Below are 19,189 nucleotides of genomic sequence, written 5' to 3'. Positions count from 1 at the left end.
TGAAAATATATTTAATTAAAGGCCGGTTTAAAAAAACCAAATCCCAAGAACAACTTGGCAAGTGGTTTTAGGAATATCCTTTTTATACGCTAAAGCTTTTAAAAAGCTATTTGCGTTAGAAATTGTTTATAATAATGGTTACCATAATTTTAAACCGGTCTTTAATTAAACATGTTGTTGGAGCACTGTCGAAGTTACGTTATTAATAATCGCTTGGTGCATTTTATGTGTTTCCCAATTTCGACGAAAGATTGTTAACGCGATAAATTCTCAACCGTTGGTTGTAGAGGGAAATTTTTTCCACTTTCTAAATATGAATCGACCATTGTGAATTCAAAAACGCGCGAGTCAGTGCCGTAGAACCAATATTTAAAAAGTTGTCAAAAATGAGTTTTGACGGTAGCTGCCAAAACTATTAATTTTTGGTGGATGAAACCGATAAATAACGAAAGATATTGCAAAATAAATAATAGTTGCAATCGGTTTCATCGATCTATCTATTATAGTTTTCTAGCAGAATTAAAAAGAGGGCAAAAATTTCACCTGTCGAAGACTATTTAAACAGAGTGTACAATCCAATGCTTGATAAGGTGGGGTGGTGGAGTGGTTAGCACTTTCGCCTCGCAGCAAGAGGAGCCGGGTTCGATCCCAGCTTGTGGCACTGGGTGAAAACTCGGAACAACTCCTTCTGCGTAGAGTTTGCAAGTTCTCTCCCCACTGGTTTAAGGGGTTTTCCCCCGAGATCTTCGGTTTCCCCTTCCACAAAAACTTGTTGAGGTTAACGGTAATAGTTAGTGTAGGGAGCTGTTGGCTCGAACGCGTGGCATGCAGGGCTTGCCACCACCCTCCTACGCATTGTAACCCGGCCACCTGAATTAAGGGCTTTAAAAGTCGCATGATGACTTAGGCCTAAGGTGGTGCCTTGGGTATTAGCCTAGCTGATTATTATTATTTATTATTATTATAAATCGAAATGTTGAAAGTTGTACGAATTTAATTTTAAAGGGTATCTAAGATTATTGTTTTTAATTTTATTCAAGTTCAAAACGTATAAAGATTCCTTCAAAGTATATAAAAGGATTTTATTTAAAAACTAAATTCATATTTTCTTCAAACTTAGAAGTTAGTTTGTATGAAATACTTACTAATACCTGAAAAATGGACTTTAGGCCATAACGTCGATGCCGTTGCGTATTGCTAGACCTGAACGTTTAGCTAAAGATAAATGTACTAAGAGAAACTGGCCGCCTCGGCGGATTGGGTAGCCTGATGTGGGGCGGCAGGCCTCCATATGCGGGCATGGCGGTCCTGTTTCCCGGCCTTTTGGAGTCACACTGGGCATTCTGGTGCCAGCTGTGCCGCGTTACTTGGACTTCTGTGTGCTCGTCGTTCCCCTTTAGGAGCTCTCTCCAAAGGGTTTGACTCTTTACCTACGTAGGTAGGGTGTCGACTGGAGTTGCTACAGCATCCACTCTTAATCCCACTGCCTATTGCTGCTCCTTCTGCTGGGTTGAGTGGCTTGCGTGAAAGGTGCGGCCATCAGTAGTAGGGTACTGCTACCCATGCTGGATTTGTTACCTGTCCGGGCTAGGCGCACGCTGGCGTAGGGCAACCCGTCAATAAATCTACGATTGGCTCCGATTTCGACGGTCTCTCTCGTATTCACGATGCTGACCCGTACTTTTTCATGGGACCTCTATCCCCTACCTCGTCCCGAAACTCAGATTCCTCCTTGGTGTTTTCAACGGTCTCTCTCATATCCTCGATGCCGGCAAAACACCCAGATCAAGTCGTCACTGTTTCGAGGGTGATACCAGCACCCCTTTGATTTTCTATTTCCCCGTACAAATCTAGGGGAAATTTGCACAGAGTGGTCCAGAGCTCTTCCTTTTTACCTAGTGATATGATTAAAAAGTAATTCAATATACCTGTTTATATCAATATTATACTTATAATCATTATTTTCTTATAATACATTTTACGAGACTTGTACGGTTGTAAACCCGTATTGGAGAAATCGAAATTATGTTTTGACTATTAAATAATACCGTCTTATGCAAAATTAAAATAAAGGTAAGGAAAAACATCTCTAATGATAAATTTTACCTTTAAACGGTTTGATTATAAAATGATCCAATCATAAGATATCTTACGTATAAAAGACGCTCACTGATAAATATAATAAATATCAAGTTCTTACTTTAACCTCGTTCCACATGTTTAAACTGTAGGACACACAGTTAAACAGGAAATTCAGTTGTAAGTTTTTGATAAATTCTTCGTCCTCTCTTTTCATTCTTGCCGCTGATACAATTGCGCCGTTCATTGTCGCAAAACATGGGTTAGACATATCCCATAGAAGTCTTTGTTGATCAGTCATTGCACGACTGCGAGTTAAGCCAGAAGTTCCTTTAACATTACGCATTAACACCTGTTCTATTAATAGATCGGTTGACAATCCATTCCAACAATTGTCACTTCGTGGTACCAATTGAAAATTTTCAAGATATTTGGCATACACATATGGCGCTTTGGTTTCCAGTTGTAACATACTTTGTAAATAGATTCTTTAACCTGATGTGTATTGAACGGCTTGCAGGTGCATTTCCCAGTTTCAAATCCGTTCAGCTTTAATATAATTTCGTAAGATATCTAGCATCCTCATAAAGCGAGAAAGTTTTTTGCAGATGTAGAAAAACCCGTAATTCGTTTCTCCAGACGCAAGAAAACATCGGAAGTCAACTTGCAAAATTGAATGAAGAAACACTAATTTTTGAAGGCCACGTAATTCTTAAAAGATCACTCGTATATCAACGCGACTGTGTTCAAATTTGAATGGCAAATATATCATTCAAATCTTAACGAAGAAGCAACCATTTTTTATTTATTTTTATCTGTTTTAAATATCATTTAATAAAGCTTTCATGTTCGAATGAGAAAATCAGCATGCAAACCTTAACGCTATGATATTCAAAATTTAAGTAAAGAAATAACACTAATTATAAAAACCAGAACTTTATTATCAAATACATTTGAAGACAGTTTTTTATGCTTTAAGTTTGTCGGCTCCAATGTCTAAATTACTTTTTGAAAATATTCAGTGTTTTGTTAAAACCTTTCGCATACTCCATTTGAAAAACAATAATAAAATTTTTGTTGTAAATGATGCCTCAGGAAAATCTTTAACTAATCTAAATCATTTATTGGTGCAATTATTATTTCAACTATATCTATTAAAACTAAAAGCGTCGTCCAATATTTGACCCAGACGACGTAACCGATCCAATACTGCCTGCGGAAAGTCACCACAAGCGGAGGCTAAAGTCTAAACCGATTGACAAATCCAAATTGGATTTTACGGAAAAGCTCCGACAGTGCTAACTGGATGGGAGACGCTCGACGCAAACTAGGCGATATTGGGAATGCCACAGCTCCTTCGGCGACGATCCCAAATACACCGAGATAGTACGCCACACCTATTGCAAGAAATGCCAGGATTACGGCCACGTCGACAGCAAGTGCCGTCCATCAAAAGCCATTCCCATGGTCAAAGAAAAGCCGTCACAGCCCACCCAAACCCTCAATGCGAAGGATCCACCAACAAAACCCATTTTTTCAAAACATATATCCGCCTTCACCACCACCTGGACAGGAAACAACGATCCACCAACAGACTATAATAAGGCACACCTCAAAGTAATCTCCTCATAGGTTTTTTTGGACAATCGGCTCTATAAACAAGGAGAGGGTTGTCAAGGTTTTTTTGTTTAGGAGTTGCTAAATCTGTATTGTTTTTTTTTGTTAAAGAGGGGGGGGGGTATATAACGATTTCAACCAATTTCGATCCAAAAATTGTTAAATTTCAGTAATTATTGGGCTAAATTCATACGACATATAAAAGTCCACCTATTTTCCTAGTTTAAAAACCCCTGATTTGAACTATAGACCGCAAACCTGGTGCCATCTATAGTTCAAACCGGGTAATCCATTCAAGGTCATGGTAAGACCACCAGTGTTTTTTTTATTCTCTTTAGTTCTCTTTTTTAAGTAAATACAGGGACGGTATATAAAGCCGTGACGGTTATAATATTAGAATTAAGTTTGAAGAAGACTCGAGAGGCTAGCTGACGGCCGCGCGGGACCGGCAAAAAGGAGAGCCTAGGGCTTAAGCTAAGTTGAGAGTCGATGGTGATTTGTGAAGTGTAAAATATAAGATAAAATCGCGAGTTGTGTCAATCAACGTAGTGTCTAGTGCGGGGTCAAGACGACCAGAGGAATACTACCCTGAAGAGCTTAAATGTAAGACTTTAAACTAACTTATTAGCCATTAAGTTTCTTGATCCTAAAGATCGTAAGTAATTGATAAATACAAAAGGTCATAATCAAAGTTGAAACCATTGTCGCGAACCAGGTTTAATTCAGGGGTTTAGGAAATACGATAGGTCAAATATTATAGTTAAGAATAAAAGTGATTATAAGCTATAAGAAAGTAAATGTCCGGGTCAACCTCAACCCTAGTCATAGTTCTTGTATTAAGTTTAAGGTCTAAGTGCCAAATAAAATACTATATTTCATTCAACGTTGATTGTATTAATCTCACTCAACTCCACAATTCATCAGCACGGTTATCCCGAACAATATAAATTTCGATATAACGGCGGACGAGTGAGTCTCGTTTGATTTATTGCGCGGGAGTGGCGAATTTAAACGACATTGTAGATCCCTCCTACAAAATCGGCACGATTTCCCCTAAATTTTCGCCCCAATACTGAACGTCATTATAGTACATATAGATGTAGAACGACTTAGCAAGAGCTCTGAAAAAATATTTATATCAAATGTCATGCCGGAAATACCTAATTAATATTTAAAAACACTAATTGCAATATTCTGTAAAATTACATCTGAAATAACGGATATCTATGTGAATTCGCCACCTGAAGACGTAGCCGGACTAGGCAGGCCTGTCTTTAATTTCAAAAGGCAGTTTTTTGCCCTTCTAGAGAGATATGCAAATCAATCTTATACAATTTATTTCGAAAAAGCATTCTCAAAAGTATGTACCTTGTGTGACAGAAAGGGACATACCATCGACCATTGCTATAGAAAAAACCGAAGGCCAACTAGAAAATATTGAAAACGCACCAAAATCAATTAGGCCTGAAACTGAAAACCCCGAAGTAATCGAGGTAGATGTAAATGAAGTGAGCGGTTAATTAAACGACGCGGAAATAGAAAACGTTGAAAGTGAGTCTCTACTAGCGAGTAGTCCGATTTCTACCCCAGTCGGAGAACACGCAAGATCTGGAAATACACCGTTGTCATCGAATATTAAAAAAGTTACTTCGAATACCGCTACTTCTCCCAAATCTTCCAGTTCAAAAGCAAATATAGAAACCACACCGGGAAAGAAACGTTCGATGTCCGATTTCAAAACGCCTCCTGAACACATGATAATAGACTCGAATACGGTCAAACGCCCAAAAACAAAGTCAACAGAAAGTCTCAAACCTAAAGATAATCAGAAAAAAGACGTTTTATCGCCAAATAGACAAAACGAATTTTTGGAAGAAGTACGAGCAATAAAATATCCTTAAAGTTACGCCGCAAAATATACACCAAACATTATCGCCGTAGCCAAACAAATCTCCGACCGCTTACCGAAGGAAAAAGATTATACTGAGAAAATAGCTTGATAAAACTCATTGAAATTTTTTGTTAGGCTATCAAAAATTAGCTGGTGATAACATACGTAAGAAAGATGAAGGTTGGATTTGTTATGACGACCATTCAATTACAGTAGAGAAATAATTTGAATTTCATAATCATTGGACTTTAGAATTTTACGAAATGGTTAACTATACCTGTAATGAAATGAAAGAAAAGGAGGCTGGCAGCTTTCTCCGAACAGATTAAATTTTGTAAACTGAAGAGCTGCACCCGGAAATAAATACCACAATGCTCAAACTTTGTGCAAAGTCGCTTTACAATAGCCTGTACTAAGCTCATGTAAGACTAAAATAGTTATAGGAGTTATTTCATAATGCTATATTTTTAAATCTCACACGTATGTTTGAATCTCCCGCCTCTACATACTATATTTTAAACTTAAAGAGTAAGTATACATTGTTCCTACAAAATATGTTACTCCTTGTTGTCGCGAGGCACTGAAAAAAAAACCAATGTAAGACTAGCTCTGTGTAAACGTTTTACAAGTAAATTATAAACTAAATCCCCGCCTTCAGCAAAGCTAAAATTATACCCCTTGCATTGTAGTGCTAATTAAAGTGTTTTTCTCTCTGTCATATGACCAAGTAACGAGACTACAACAAAACGCGATTTTCCAATCCTGCAAGAGCACGTCACTCACAACAGCGATAGATACTACCGTTTTCAGCGTTATCCTCCGCTTGTACTCCGTACGAGTTTCCGCTTAGAAACCAACTAAAAGTAATCCCGAGACCCTCTAAGCTCCCCCCCCCCCCCCATTTTCCTAGATAAAATAAGCATGTTCAATTTATTTTCGGTCAATGCCGGTAGGGGCGCAGGTATTGTTTTCACACGCAAATTAGCCACAAATACTAATTTTTTAAGTCCAATGATTAGTACAAGAAATAAAAGTAAAGAAATTCGACTGCGGAGTGTGACGTTAGTTTAAATATTCTTAAAGATAATTAACATATATTTATTTCATACATTCATATTTAAAAGGATGAAAAGAAAATTGCTAAGAAATGTAAGTAAATTATATGTACAAAATATTATTTACATTTGCAAGAATAAAAAGTAACTTAGACCGCCATTGTTTGGCCTATCTACTTAAGCGACCCAACCAAAGATGAACATACTTGGTAAACTACATTTGGTCTTACTATTGCAGCTAAAACTTGCATTCCAGAGGAGGTTAGTCACGGAGCAACACCCTCAACTTCTGGGAATAATACACCAAAAGGTAAACGTATTGAATCATAAATAAAGTAACAGCATAGGTACGACTTTTGTTTAAATTTTGTAAGACCTCCTTTTAACACAATAATACCATATCAAAAAAGAGACACGTTTAGTTGGCAATTTCGCCAACTATTCTCACGTGACTTTAGCTATAGTTATCTTCTTGCGAACCTTGGCTAAAATTATCGAAATTTCAATGATGACAAAGGTTTAGTTTTATTCAATAACGATGAATATCTCAATAGGGACATAATATTAATTATTAAAAACACTAGCTTCGTCCCGAAATATGTAACATTTTTACCTCTTGGCGGTATACTTATAAGAAATGGCTTTTCCTGTGTCCTTATGTTACTTATAAATGAACGTCACTAAATATTTTGTCCCCCATACAAAAATTAAAATTTTCCTGCAATAGTAGGAAAATAGGGTCTTGGTATTTCGTTTCCGTTTGCCTTAACCCTCGTAGCTTCAGTTTATACGCTTGTTTTCGCCATTCTTAAATTATTTAATTGCGTCGTACGATTTCAAATTTATTATTTTATTGTTAATATATTGGTAGTTTATCCTAATCCCAGCGGTCTTAACCAAAGATCTATTTTTAGGTAAGTTGGGAAATTAAGTTTTCAAAAGCGTTTATTGCCAAATGGCTTATTTTTTTCGTACAATCGTAATAATGTCCCCACTAATCATGTAATTTGACCGCTCGGCGATTAACAGGAGGATTTTAAGCTTTTCATATTTTTCGGGGCATGAACATTATTATTAAATTTACAAAAGTTTGCTTCACGGTTATTTCGAAATAGTTAAAACAAGTGTTATAAAGAAACTGATAGGACTACTTCGTGAAGTTGAAAACACTTAATTTACGATGCAGGAGCGGTCCTTCTTCAGCTAGTTAATCTTATAATCTTACCTAAATTTTTAATACCTTGATGGACATTTGAGAGATTTATGTTATTTTTTTCTCGTTTCTTATAATAGTGCTAATAATAATAATAATCAGCTAGGCTAATATCCAAGGCACCACCTTAGTCCTAAATCATCTAGCTTAATTAATTCGAATAATTTGTAATTCAAAATAGAATTAAAGCATTCAACATGGCTCCCTCGGATGCAAGACCTGGTTGTTTTGTAGGGACCAAGAACCCGTGCCACAAATATCGTTAAAATTGAACTATTGAAAACGTTTTGAAATATCCAGTCAGCCAAAGCGCGTTTATAAGAAGCCCAAATTTCGGGGCATACTCTCGAGTAACGGTATAGATTTTTTTTTAAATCTATCCAAGCGGCCAATACCTTACCGACGCAGATTACGTTGGAGCGGTGCTTCATTTGGGTGGAAATTCGGAAGGAATCCGAGAAATGTCCTTCACTTTTGAATTTACGATAATCAAGAACAATCACGCTGGTTGGGGTTTTTCTAGATTCATCTACAGAAAGAAAGTGGCAAGCCTATTACCGAACCATGATTTGACGGTCGAATGTAGCGTGGAGTCTTATTTCCAGCTAATTTATCCACTTCAAACCATGATTATAAAATCGGGAATTGGCGAGGTCACTCCGTCCATTTTAGACACGAAAATTATGAAAGCGGAGTATGAAGGAAATGTCTGCCCCGACGTGCAGCTGAAGTCGTCAGAAGGGCGGGTGTTTGACGCCCACAAATGCATTTTGTCGCTCAGGTCACCTTACTTCAAAGCGATGTTTGAACATCGAATGAAAGAGAACTTAGAACTGAGCGAGCAATTAAACGGGCAAGAGTTGCAATGCCTTTTAGAATATCTTTATCTAAACATTGTGCCCGTCAATATAAAACAAAACGCGCGCAAAATGTTCGAAGTTGCAGAGTATCGAGAGGTTGAGAAACCTAAGCGAAAAAATAATGATAAACCAACTTAAAAGTGAAAACGCGGTGGAGCTTCATACGTTCGCGGTGCCAAAAATTAGAAAAAAGCTGCTTTTTTCTTCTATTAAATATTTTATCTTAAAAAAAAACTTTAAATCTCAATTTTTCCGTTTGATATTTATTAAGCGTAGAAATGTTTTTACTTTTCAAATTTGAAACAGCCGATATCCAACTACTACGCTGGTCCAATGGCCCCAAAGTGCCGCAACGATTACGAGGGCGCAAACATCACAAGTTGTCACCCAGTGCCACAACCTGTAAACGGACCCGGCTTTTCCCTCTGCGAGGCTATAGTGCTAACCACTCCGACACCCCGGGGGAGTGCTTAATAAAAAATAATTAATCAAGTTTTTTTAAGTTTAAGGCAAATATGTGGATTTTCAACTACAATTCGGTGCTTGCCTAAGACAATTTTACCTAAATTTATCATAAATCTTAACACGTGAGGGATCAAAGGCGAAAGGACAACCGCTTGACCTAATCGTTAATGGTTATAATTAACTCCGTAAATCGGACAGATTTGTGCATACCTTGACGCTAACAGCTATTACTGTTGTGAAAGCGTATTACAATTAAAGCGCTTTCCGTTAAAATCTATTTAATATTAAACATAAATTTAAAGTTCTTGTAATTTTCATTTTGTACCTTAAATAATGTATAGCTTAACTCTAAAAAATATAACTACCTGTTTTCGCGCCAAAAATAACCAGTGTACTTTCTATTTCATTGTATTGTATTCCAAGCTTTAAAAGGTATTTTATCCCAACTTTCCTCCTGAAATAAACTGTCAACCTTTGGGAGCTTTTACCGATGATCCATTGCCAATAAAGTGTAGGGCAGGGGGAACGGTCGAATTTCCAAGAAACTCGCCAATTTGCGAAAAGGGGTAGTTTCTCTGATTGTCCGCCGTCCCATCGCCGCCATCCCCGAGTCATAAACATCACTTCTCAAGCAATTTGACTTCTTTGGGATGCCGCGTGCCAAGGGATGGCTGTAAGGGGGATCTACCCAGGGGCGTAAGAAGGGGAAGAACAAAGCTTTCGACGGTTCCCAGGGTCCTACGCTGGGCAGATCTCTTGAGCCCGCTAACCAGAGAAGTTATCCTTCCAAATTTTAAACTTTGATTTTTTCGTGTAAATAAATGCAGTTTTCATATTTTCTAATTCCAACGCATTATTTAACCTACTAACACGTTACCAATCACCAATTACCATCACCTAACTTCAAGACCGTTTCCTCAACTTCAAGACCGCAACACCTACCTGTATATACCCACTGTTTCAGTCCGGTGGAGATATATATACATTTTCTCAAAGACAATAAGCTCTCCCAAACAGCAACAATAACTAACGACGGTATTAGAGTGTAAGTAAGGAACGATGTCCTGAAATGTAAAGAATGTCGGGACAAGTTTTAATTTATATCAGGAAAATTTGAAATTTCAATATAGTTGCGTGATAATTTTCTATGTTAATTACGATCTCGTAATTTTAAATCAACAAGTCGTTTAGTCATTCTCGGAGTAATAGACGCTTCAATAAATCATCCTCCACGGAAATATCGGAAAAGTAATATTTCTGACAGCCAGGATCTGTAAATCACTGTTAATATAGTACTTGTTAAAATAAGGGAATTGTTTCAGCTTTACGGAATTACGGCCACAACAACCGTTCGTTTATAGCCAGGTAGCTTTTTTTTTACATATTAAGGCTTGGCAAATACACGACGTTCTGTTTACAAGTGAAAAGTTTCCATTATTTCAACAAGTATTATGTGAACAATACCTTGCGGATCCTGGCTATGGAAATATTACTTCTTGGCGGTTTTCTTGGATTATGATTTATTTAAGCGCCTATTCGAAATTACAACCCAACGTGATCAGTTTAGTGGCTCAACTAAAGTGGCTGTACGAACTGTTTCAGAACTAAATCCTGATGGTCAATGTATGAAATTGTTTTAGAACATAGTTCCCTCGGATAACTAAGTCTACGCACAAAATAGCAGATGCCGCCGACGCGAAATCGCCGAGTTTTTTTTTAAATCCCGCATTAAGTTCGGACGTCCTTTGAACCCTTAGGTAATTGCGATAGCCGCCGGCGCTCTTCCGGAGTTTCCTCTTTCAAATTCTAATTTTGTTATTATAGTCCGTGTGCCAGGTGAACTTTCCTTTACCAACTCGGCGCACCGAAAAGCGATGCAATTTTCTAGTAGAGGGCTACTAAATTTTGACACACTGTACATAGTCGGAGGCCCTTAATGGGTCAGGGTGTGCAATAACTGGTGGCTTTACCGGGGAGTCGGGGTCCGGCTCTTGTAACCCATAAGGGCGGTGGCGCACTGGGATATGTTAGCTCTGATCAAATGGTCCTATCTCCACCTCCGACTTCGGTCAGGTAGGGTCTGGGTACTGGGCTTCGGCTCAGGAGCACCGGTATACAAATTTCTGACGACATGTAAATAGTCGGATTAAACCACCTAAACGAGCCAATATTTATTACGACTCTACAAGAGTGCTGTTAAAAATTGCTGGAATTTTTTAAAGAAAGGAGGGTTATGCCTAATTGACTATTGAAGAAGAGATCGATACACTTATCATATTAAGTAATTTTGACGAAATTAAAATGTGGCAGAATTCCTATTGCAAAGTAAGCAACTACAATCAAGCAACTGCCGAAGACTGCCCACTTTTTTACTTGGCTGGTATGAGGCTGCCAAATTGGGAAATTTCAGATCTGTGAAAAATGTTTCGCAACAACAAGAGATAAAGAAGCTAAATTCATGCCTGAAGCTTTTTTGGCACACTTGAGGTCTAGGGGTGGACTTATATATCCATCGCAGCAACTTTTTCATAAGTTATTGAAATTGAAAGAATTGTAAAAAATAGTTTGTGCTAAGCCAACAGAAGACCTATTTGAAAATGTTACAAATGAAGTGTTTTCTACCATGGATTTTAATACATTAGCCATAGGTTGCGAGTCCCATTATGTTACACTAACTTCACAAGCGGTTTATGTTTTTCTAGTTGAGTGAAAACAATGAGTATATTCTGTTCCTCAAAGTTTTAATTTAAATAAATATTTTCAACTGAAATTTGAGTTATTTTGAAAATCTGGGTAAAATTCGAGGGCAGTTCACTCCCATGATTAAATTGCACACTTGGTTAATCAAATCTGATCAAATTTGAAGTCTGTAGCTTTGGCTGTATTAAATTTAATCCGATTAAATTTAATATCTGTAACTTTGGCTGTATAATCGTCACTATTTCTGCACTCTGCGAAGGAGTGAACTGCCCCTTGGTAAAATTATTAATTTTTGCACGTGTTAAAAACCAAGAAACGAAACTAGGGGTGTGACCTATCACATTTTAAATTTCCCGCCACTTACTTTAAAGTTGGTTCACTTTTAGTACTCACACGCAATGAGGAAACTCTTATAAACGGGTGAAGGGCTACACGGTGTCGGGCACGCCATCTATTTGTCCATTTTCTTTAGCCAAACTCTCCTAAGGTAGAATTTTAAGTGATCGAACCATCACTCTACAACCCTGGTATAGCTTATCTTAAACCGTACAGGCCTAAGTCTTTCGAAGTTTGAAATGGCGCTACTCCCTAAAATGCATAGGTGGCATAGTTGTTATAGTTCCGGCATTAGTCGATTTCCTACCGTAAACGTTGCTACTATAGCAAGTAAACCAAGGAGTGGAATTACTATTTATAAGGCATTGTTGTTTTGAATCAGGCAAAGCTTTTTTTGTCGAGATTCGTAGGGATAGAATAAATTCCACGCCAGACCTTACCTGGTGCGTAAGGCTTGGTGCTGTCCTCTAGGTTGCGTTATAGATGGCCCATAGCATTTTTTAGTATGGGGTTGCGCGTCGCCGTCAGGCGACATTATTCGGCGAAGACTTCGATCCCCCCTTGGAATCGCGCGCTAAGTCCGCCTAGTCCAAACCGCCACGTTTGTCGTGGGCCGATGTCGCGTCGGTTGATTTTAGATATGCCAGAGAATACACATATAAAGATATATAATACGAAAAGTTATGTCAGAGCAATGCCGATCTGCAAAAAGAGCTATGCCTGATACAAAACAACATTGCCTTATAAATAGTGATTCCGCTCCTTGGTTTACTTTCTATAGTAGCAATGTTTACGGTAGGAAATCGACCTATGCCGGAACTATGCCAACTATGCATTTTAGGGAGTATCTGAAATGGCTACTTCAAGAAATTGAACTATTTAAAATAAGAATAATAGCGTTCGTAAATTCTTTTCACACTTTTATTCAGTCAGTGCGTCGAAGCTAGGACTATTTGTTGTAGGGTATACTAGAGCGAACAAAGTTTCCGCGTCAACAGTCGCCATTGTAAGGTTTTTGTAGTGAAATACCGTGTCAATCAACATTCGAAACATTTAAGCTGGTGTAAATTTTTGTTAAGGCGCATTTTTTCAAAGGTATTGGTGTTTACGTCTTAATTAGTAATTTAAATCAACCTTTAATAGTGTTGTTGAAGCTATTGAAATAACATAAACTTAAGTTCTAACGCTAGGACAAAAAAGTTTAATTATATTGAATATTTATCGCAAATATAAGATTGTTTACATATAAGGTCGCGTGATATGTACCTGCATCAGAAATAGCATTAGATTTAGTCGTAGCCCATAGAAGTTTCAGACAATTTTCAACGACGTTGAGGAATTTGTTTATTTCCTAAGCTATCAAAGAAGGTTTTTGAAACGAAAAGATTTGCGCTTAAAAAGTGTTCGTAATTACACCAGGAGGCGAATGGACGCGCGTGAATTTCCGAAGCTCACTTTCGACTGTCTTATCTTGTTCCTGGCGCTGCCGCTCCTTGTGCTTTCGAACACAATACCTTTTCACGTCTGAATTCCATTTGCTGCGATAACTGCAATACTTGCATTTGTAAGGCTTTCCTTCATGCATATTGTCACACCACTCTAAACGTAGTTTACTTTTAATTAATTTAGTTTCCGTCCTCGACATCAAATTATTCTTAGTGGAAACTCAATAGCAAATTATTTGGAAATTAGTACTTAAACTAGGAAAAACGTAAACTAAAGGATATAAAATTATAATTTAAAAATGGACCTCACTGATTGAGAAACGGCTCTAAAAATTGGCTCCGTATCTTATCTTTAGCCAAAAATAAGATAAGCAATCGAGTACATAAGCGAGAGGTTTCGTTAGACAAAATCACATTCCGCAAATAATGAGCAGCGAGGAGGAAGACCACCAAGTGCCCCGGATCGACCTCGTCACCGACGACGACGACAACGAGGATGAAGTCTGCGAGGTAATTATAACGCTATATTTGCTTTACTCGTTATTCTTTTCGAAGCTTTGTGGTTTTTTGTTTTGGGTGACGCAGCCGCCGCCAGAGGGAGTGGAGGAGGACGACGACGACGAAACCTTATACGACCGGTATTTGAAATCTTTGACGACGGCGACGATTACGAAATAATTATAACGACGGAACTGCGCCGTCGCCGTCGTCGTTTCCAGATTGGTATATTTGTTATACTCGTTATTCTTTACCGAAGTTTTGTTTTACATTGTAGTTTTGTTTGTTTTGGGTGTCGCCGCCGCCGCCTCCGACGCGGGAGAAGGAGGAGGAGGGGCGGTGAATGTCGTCGCCCCTCAGAATCAAGGGTTTGGTCTGGAATCCTCTCCCCCCAACGTCGCAAAAAACAAAAAAATTGTTCTGTAAACCCCACCTGGCCAAATAAAATTTATTAACAGCGAACCCGCAACTGGTCCTTATTCTACTTGTTTCGTTAGGGGATTGGGCAACATTCGACAGTCGCCGTCGGCTGTTCCCCACCACTCTCGGCTTCCGCGGTTTACCTTACTTCCTTTTGGTGGTTTTTTGTCTGTGTGGAAAATAAACTATATGTAACTTTTTTCTTGTTTGCGACACGTCTTATTCAATAACGAATTGCCAATTATGCTTAGCCCTATAAAAACATACCAATCCGACTTGAGGCGCCGTCGCTGTTTTGATTTAAGTATTTATTTCTTGTTCGTTTTTCCTCGCAATCCTCGGCTCCCACCCGGCGAAAATAAAATTATAAACGGCAAACCTGCACCTTGTGTTCCCCGACCCCCTAGTTACGTCGCGCTTGCCGATACCCGCGGCGTCTTTTGTTTCGAGGTGACGTCTCTGTTTGTGTTTTTTGAGCGTTTCTTTTTTATGTAATGTTTTTTACAACCACCACTTCTTTACTTTCGGTCGAACTATTTCATCTTTATTTATCATCATTCTTTGAATAAAACAAATGTTATCTTGCATTGATATTAATTTTAACGTTATAGTAAAATTTAGTATTATATGAGTACCCTTTTGTGTGATTAATATCAAGAAGGACATGGATCTACCGGTTTATTTATTTTTAGATTGATGATGTCCCAGCTTACCAAGTTGAATTAATGAGATTTAAAGCATTGTTACCTTGCTGTTTGGAACAAATAATTTTTTTTCTATTTGACTTTGAATGTGAAGTCCAAAAGTCAAAAAGTAACCATATATGTATACATAACTATACTATTTAAAATAATATTAAAAGCTTTCTATTTAGATATCCTTTTCAGTGTTACACTGCTTTACAAATGGTCTAAGATTAAATTAAAACAAATTGACAAATTCTATACAAGAATTTTGAATTGACTCTCTGATGAAACTATGTAACTTTTTATATTTTTTAATTTTATCAGGGATGGCATAATATATTTTTATGCCGTTTTCTTTTATACTCTTTTGGTATAGGTTTTTTTCTTCTATTTCCTGTCATTCTATAAAAGTTCTATCTCTATCACGTGTGTTATAATTGTGTTATAAATTCCCTTTATGAAAATAGTTAAGAATATAATCTGGATGAATGTTGGTTTTCTAGCGTTGGCCAATTTAAAGCTTGAAGTGCTTCTTTGGAACTGTAGTACTTAGTCATTTTCATCACAAAGCCGGCACTATAATGATAAATTTACGTTAATTTTTTAATTCTGGTATATTTGATAAATATATTTTTAGGTGGATAAATTGTGTACATCAATAAGCGTGTTTTCGAATATAAACCGAAGTACAAAAATGCTAGTTTTAATTGGTCAGTGGTAAATAAATAGCAAATAATACATTTGAATTATACCTTGAATACCGACTTGCTCATATTTCTTATTGTATTACCGAAGTTATATATATATATATATATATATATATATAACTATAGCCATTTTCAGTAATTTATATTAGCACTACTCACAACGTTATTCCATTTTGCACAAGTTTTTTTTAAATCACTAATCTATTACATTGTTCGGTACTAGGTCTTGTTAATTGCCAAATTACATTAATTTTGATCACTTATATTTTGTTTTTTCTTTATTATATTATTTCGTTACTTTTCCATAGGTAAATGCTCCAGGTTTTTTTAAGTATTATCAAAGATAATAATAAAAATGTTTAATGTGAATTATGTCTCGGTTGTTAAATTTTACTGGACTTACATCTTACAGATTACATAACTTCTTGGAACTGAACACTTCAATATTAATAGTATTAAATGTTTTTCTTACCTGATATATACATTGATCACCTAGTTCCACCAATTTGTTTCATGATTTATTTCTTAAGTTTTCAACGTTTTGATTGTAGCTCCGTTTTCTAAGGTTATCCTTACCGCATCATCCCCAAATTTAACTCCAAACTGAATGCTTTCCATATTTGTCCTAATTATCTCGGAAAAACGCAACTTGAACATAAACTATTTGGTACACAACTCAACGCACGAGCGCGCGAAAGCGGAGAGGTAGGCCAAAATTGAGAAATTTAAATTCTGTTTATCGGAAAAAAATGAAAACTTATTATCTTGCCGCGATTTGAATTATACATGGGGATGTTCACAAATTACGTAACTCAAAAAATTAACTATTTCTACTCCCACATCCCTAGTAACGAGAGTAGCTATTGGAAAGATCCTCACCCTAAATTAACTCTCACCTAAAATATAACCACATGATTATCCTTAAAATTAAGTTTTAATTAGTTAGTCTTACCTCTAGAAAACTAATCATTCTTTTATAAATGAGAAAATCATGTACTAAATTACGACTAAGTTAAAATTATTGTTAATTTTCGTTCCAGTAGAAAACTATATGTGACGTAACATTTAGAAACGTTTTTGCAATCCCTCCCCCTTACCGAGATACGTATTTTGTGAACGGTCTCTTAGAAATGACCGTCTTCTTTAGCGTATTGTCTTCAATAAATAATATTATGAATTATGTCAAGTTCCTTTTGAACTGCCGATTGAAAAGTTTCGGCGACGACGACAAATCTAAATGTCCATCCCGCAGGTACGGATTTATTACTTTTTAGGCTCCAGAGCGAGATATTCATCCAGGGTTTGCTGTTGGAAAAATCACTCGAAGAAACTGCTACCCTTTGGACAATGAATTTTTTAATAACAGACTGTTGCTCCTCATAAACTTTAAAGAAAAGCACGTCCAGTAAGGAATCGCGGACGGAACAGCTTTCTGAATCTGCAATAGCAGGAACTCAATTTTTCAATAACACTCACTTATTTTGTGATGCAAACACAGGTAATTATGTGAAATAATTTATTGTTGTTGCTTTATAATGACAGTTTTAAAAATAAAATAATTTTTGGTTTATCTACTTCTAAAATGAACACTACTTGGCTCAGTCGGCTTATTTAGGAACTTTAAAAAGTTAATTTTTACATTTAGATAAAAGCTAAGCGAAAACTCTGTAGATGATATTTTACGTTTTCAACAACTAGATGGGGTAAGGAGCTCCTCAGCATCACGCTGCATTGAGTGGAGTAAAGCTCAAATAAATAGTCTTTAACCAGAAGCGAGTAAATACCTACACGATCTTATCATCGGCTTTTAATTCATTCATGTTACGTGTTTAGAAGTGCAGTCCAAACTGATATATATACTATACAGAATCTTTCAGGCGATATTCGTGTTAAGTACGATGAATTAATTGTGACGCTTATTTTGAATACTTTTATAATTATCCGTTAACCTATCTTTTCAACTTACGCCTTTGTCATGGCCGACGGATGTAAAAATATATGGTTTTGAATTTGTTCATCAAGTTTAAGGTTTACTAGAACCACAAAAAAGTTAGCCAAAAATGGCATACAACGTGACATTCGCAGTTTTCCCCTTTATAAATTTAACTTATTTAATTATTCTAAAAATCATAAGTTTACAAACTTTCAAATAAGCTTGGTGACCTTTTTAAATATTCACAATAGAGGAAAATAAATTGCAGTGTTCGGCGATAGATACAACTATCTAAGAGCTGACGTATCGTTATTCGATTTTAGGTTTTTCCTTTTGAGTACTAGATATTTTATTTACTAAGATAACTAAATAATCTATAGCTATCTTGGTCTGCTCGACAACGGCGAAAAACAATCTATCATTGTGCCTTGACAAAGGTGGAAAAAAATGTTCGGAATATTTACCTCGAATATGAAATTAGTTTCGTTAGCTAAATGTGTACACAGATTAGACCCATTCTTTAGAAAATAAGTCTTAGAATCCATATTTGCACCATGAGTTATCTATAGAGTAAACAATTCTTAAATCTTCAAGATAATTTCAAAATTAATTTAATACGAGAAAACCCGTCAAAAATGTAAAAATTATAAAAATCATGAATATTTATATTCGGAAAATAGCTCAATTAACTTTGTTATCTTGTAATTTTAAAATGGTGGGATGTCAAAGAAAAAGAACTGCTTTTTGAAAACTTATAAAATTCTTAAATTTAACTAGATTTAATAATAAATAATATTATGTTTCAATTTGGGGCAAATTAAGAAACAAAAAAAGTAAGGTTGCATTCGTCGAATGTTCAACAACAACGTTTGTTGATTTTTCAGGCTCTTATCATAACTGATCTTCAGAGAAGCCACTTACGGATTTCCGTGAGAAATTCGCTGCTGAGAAGTGAAAAAAAGTCAAGTAGGGAAACTTTCCGTTCGAACAAAAAGATATCTACTTACATATGGTTGCTCGTCAGACATATTCTCAAAGATTTTATTCAGAAGACAATCGCTTACGAAGCACTCTTCAGGGTCTGCAATGGTATGTAGTCAAATATTAATGGAAGTAGTAACTAAATCGAAATTCATCAGCCAACACGCCCGAGAACGTTATTAAAATAACATTCGCCATCAATATAGAAGTTCCTACTCCCATTTATGAGTTAACTTATTTTAAGCTACAATATAACCGGGGTGGGTTTGGTTCGGAAAAGATTGATATTTATATATCAATATT

General features: G+C 36.5%; 1 protein-coding gene and 1 long non-coding RNA gene across 2 annotated transcripts; both read left to right on the top strand.

The window, feature by feature from the left end:
* Positions 1-8,316: 8,316 nt before the first annotated feature.
* LOC149926289 (TD and POZ domain-containing protein 2-like) lies at positions 8,317-8,853 on the top strand. Its single transcript, XM_090159292.1, has one exon. The coding sequence runs from the start codon at positions 8,317-8,319 to the stop codon at positions 8,851-8,853; it is 537 nt and encodes a 178-aa protein (XP_090015418.1).
* Positions 8,854-14,080: 5,227 nt separating this feature from the next.
* On the top strand, positions 14,081-15,101 carry LOC149926288 (uncharacterized). The gene is made up of 3 exons (XR_016473944.1): positions 14,081-14,171; positions 14,247-14,299; positions 14,437-15,101. It is a non-coding gene; the product is annotated as an uncharacterized LOC149926288 (long non-coding RNA).
* The last annotated feature ends 4,088 nt before the right edge of the window (positions 15,102-19,189 follow it).

Source organism: Leiobunum rupestre, chromosome 9 (genome assembly GCF_980474605.1).
Source record: "Leiobunum rupestre chromosome 9, qqLeiRupe1.1.hap1, whole genome shotgun sequence".
NCBI lineage: Eukaryota > Metazoa > Arthropoda > Arachnida > Opiliones > Sclerosomatidae > Leiobunum > Leiobunum rupestre.
The sequence above is the reverse complement of the archived record's forward strand: the minus strand, read 5'-3'. Positions and strand labels throughout refer to the sequence as shown.